The following is a 1,874-nucleotide window of genomic DNA, read 5'->3' as shown; positions in this document are numbered from 1 at the left end:
ATTTGTTTTTGCTCCCTGTATGGCAAGACCAGACTCTCCCTGTTTGAAACCAACTCAGGACACCAATTTCTGCCATTTGTCTGTTTTTCAGCAGCTGCAGGAAGAAGAAGATAGCCTCAGCTCCCCAGAGATCACCTGTGCTACAAAAGATGATCTACAAAAGCTGGAGGCTTGGATTCAGGAGAGGAAGCAATTCCGATCTCAGCTGGAAAGCTTAGGAGATGTTGAAAAATGGCTGAGTCATAAACCTACCTATAGCTACCTGGAAGCAAGAGTCAGGAAACGACTGATGGCAGCTAGAGTAGACCAGAGGGCTGAAAGCAAGTCAGTCGTGACCGACAGGCCAGACGTAAGTATACCCTGTGTTGTGCCACTCGTGGGATTCCCGTACTTCATCTCCTGTGGCCGTGCCACGGCCTCAGCATCTGCTCAGAAGTCGGCAGCGTGACACTGCTTTATCCCAGCCACTTCTGCAGCTGCTGGCGCAGTGATTCTGGATAACAGTGATTTGAGGGTATTTTCTAATTCCTTTTCAGTGCTCACCACCACCAAGGAGCCAGACCCGGAAGAAGGGTAGCCCTCCCCTTATTTGTGCACCATACCCTCAAGCTCTTATCACGCTGCATAACCTCCTGCAGCAACAGAAGTTGACAATGGTGGACATCTTCAGAAGGGCTGGAATGGAACAGAGAAAGATCATGAGAGCAGACTTCATTAAAGTCATCAAGGAGGTATGTAGGGAAGAGAAATGTAAGGAACTGCTGCAACTCTGCCTTGTTTTGCTGCATGCCAACCCAGAGAACTGGAAAAGCTCCAACTTCTCCTGTGTTCCTCTCAGAGGATGGCTCCCACAGCCTGTGAAATGTTGAAGAGGGAAGGGAAGGCTGCAGAGATGCTAGGTGTCACCCAGACTGAGTCCCAGGAGGGAGTGAAACTCATTGCCTCATACTCTCTAAAGCCAGTCAGTGCTCAGTAACGTGGCCTGAACTGGCATCAAGTTTCCTCGTCTTGATACTTGGTCTTTCCTTGACCAGTTTCATATGTCTGCCCGCTGCACTGCCTTTTAGTACCTGTTGGCACAGCAGAGCTCATGCTGAGCCTCACTTTCCACAGGCTGCAAGGGTACGGAACTGTCAAGAGCATGTCCAGGTCTGTTAGGGTTTAGCACTTCAGGTGTTTCCTGATACTCTGTTCCAAGCCAGATTAGCTTCTTGACGCCCAGATGGCTGAGAAGTTTGGCACATTGCAAGCTGAGAGCTCAGCAGAGGACAGCAAAAGACCAGTAAATTTTTCAGGGCTTGGTAAACTCACGTAAAGCTTAAGGCTCAACAGGTTGCCTCTGTGCCTTTTCTGAGAAAGCATTTAAAACAACAGCAAAGCTCATCCCTCCTACTCTGGGCCAAGCCTTGTTTTTTTATTGATCCCACTGTTGTTTTCTGTTTTGGTTGCCAGACAAAAGTTCCCATCAGTGACAAGGAACTGGAGGATGTGGTCATCTTCTTGACTTCTTCAAAACGGGGGAATTTTATAAGCAATGAAGATCTGATTGAATGTCAAAAGCAGTGGCTGGCAATGAGGAAAGAACAGCCCAAAGAGACCAGCAAAGGTGAGAGGAGAACCCTGGGCTGGGAATCTATCTCTACATCCTTACAGAGGCCTTAAAAGTACACAGGTGGCACTAGGGAATGCCAAAGTGGATCCAGAATATGGCTCCTTGCAACTGTTGTCCAGCAGTGGGGTTGCGGAAAGGAGACCTCTGGGGAGAAGCTAAAGAATCCAGGGGAAGTGCAATACTCAGCCCATTTGTGGGAGACAGCTTATCCGGTCTTTTAGGTTTGACTCAGAATCTCAACCCTGAGGTTTAACCTCCTGTA

General features: G+C 48.5%; 1 protein-coding gene across 1 annotated transcript; it reads left to right on the top strand.

Moving 5' to 3' along the window:
- Positions 1-6: 6 nt before the first annotated feature.
- Positions 7-1,833, top strand: LOC118160002 (EF-hand calcium-binding domain-containing protein 12-like). Its single transcript, XM_035314536.1, has 3 exons — positions 7-349; positions 537-731; positions 1,453-1,833. Exons 1-3 carry the CDS (start codon positions 20-22, stop codon positions 1,660-1,662), a joined length of 735 nt encoding a protein of 244 aa, XP_035170427.1. The 5' UTR covers positions 7-19; the 3' UTR covers positions 1,663-1,833.
- The last annotated feature ends 41 nt before the right edge of the window (positions 1,834-1,874 follow it).

Source organism: Oxyura jamaicensis, unplaced genomic scaffold (genome assembly GCF_011077185.1).
Source record: "Oxyura jamaicensis isolate SHBP4307 breed ruddy duck unplaced genomic scaffold, BPBGC_Ojam_1.0 oxyUn_random_OJ72883, whole genome shotgun sequence".
Taxonomy (NCBI): Eukaryota; Metazoa; Chordata; class Aves; order Anseriformes; family Anatidae; genus Oxyura; species Oxyura jamaicensis.
This window is presented reverse-complemented; position numbering and strand designations above follow the sequence as displayed.

What these genes read in the sequence shown, in the direction of transcription:
- LOC118160002 (XM_035314536.1), top strand. Translation starts at nt 20, where the DNA reads ATGGCAAGACCAGACTCTCCCTGTTTGAAACCAACTCAGGACACCAAT. An exon ending in TCGTGACCGACAGGCCAGAC is followed by an intron (nt 350 to 536) that starts GTAAGTATACCC and finishes ATTCCTTTTCAG; the next exon opens with TGCTCACCACCACCAAGGAG. An exon ending in TCATTAAAGTCATCAAGGAG is followed by an intron (nt 732 to 1,452) that starts GTATGTAGGGAA and finishes TTTGGTTGCCAG; the next exon opens with ACAAAAGTTCCCATCAGTGA.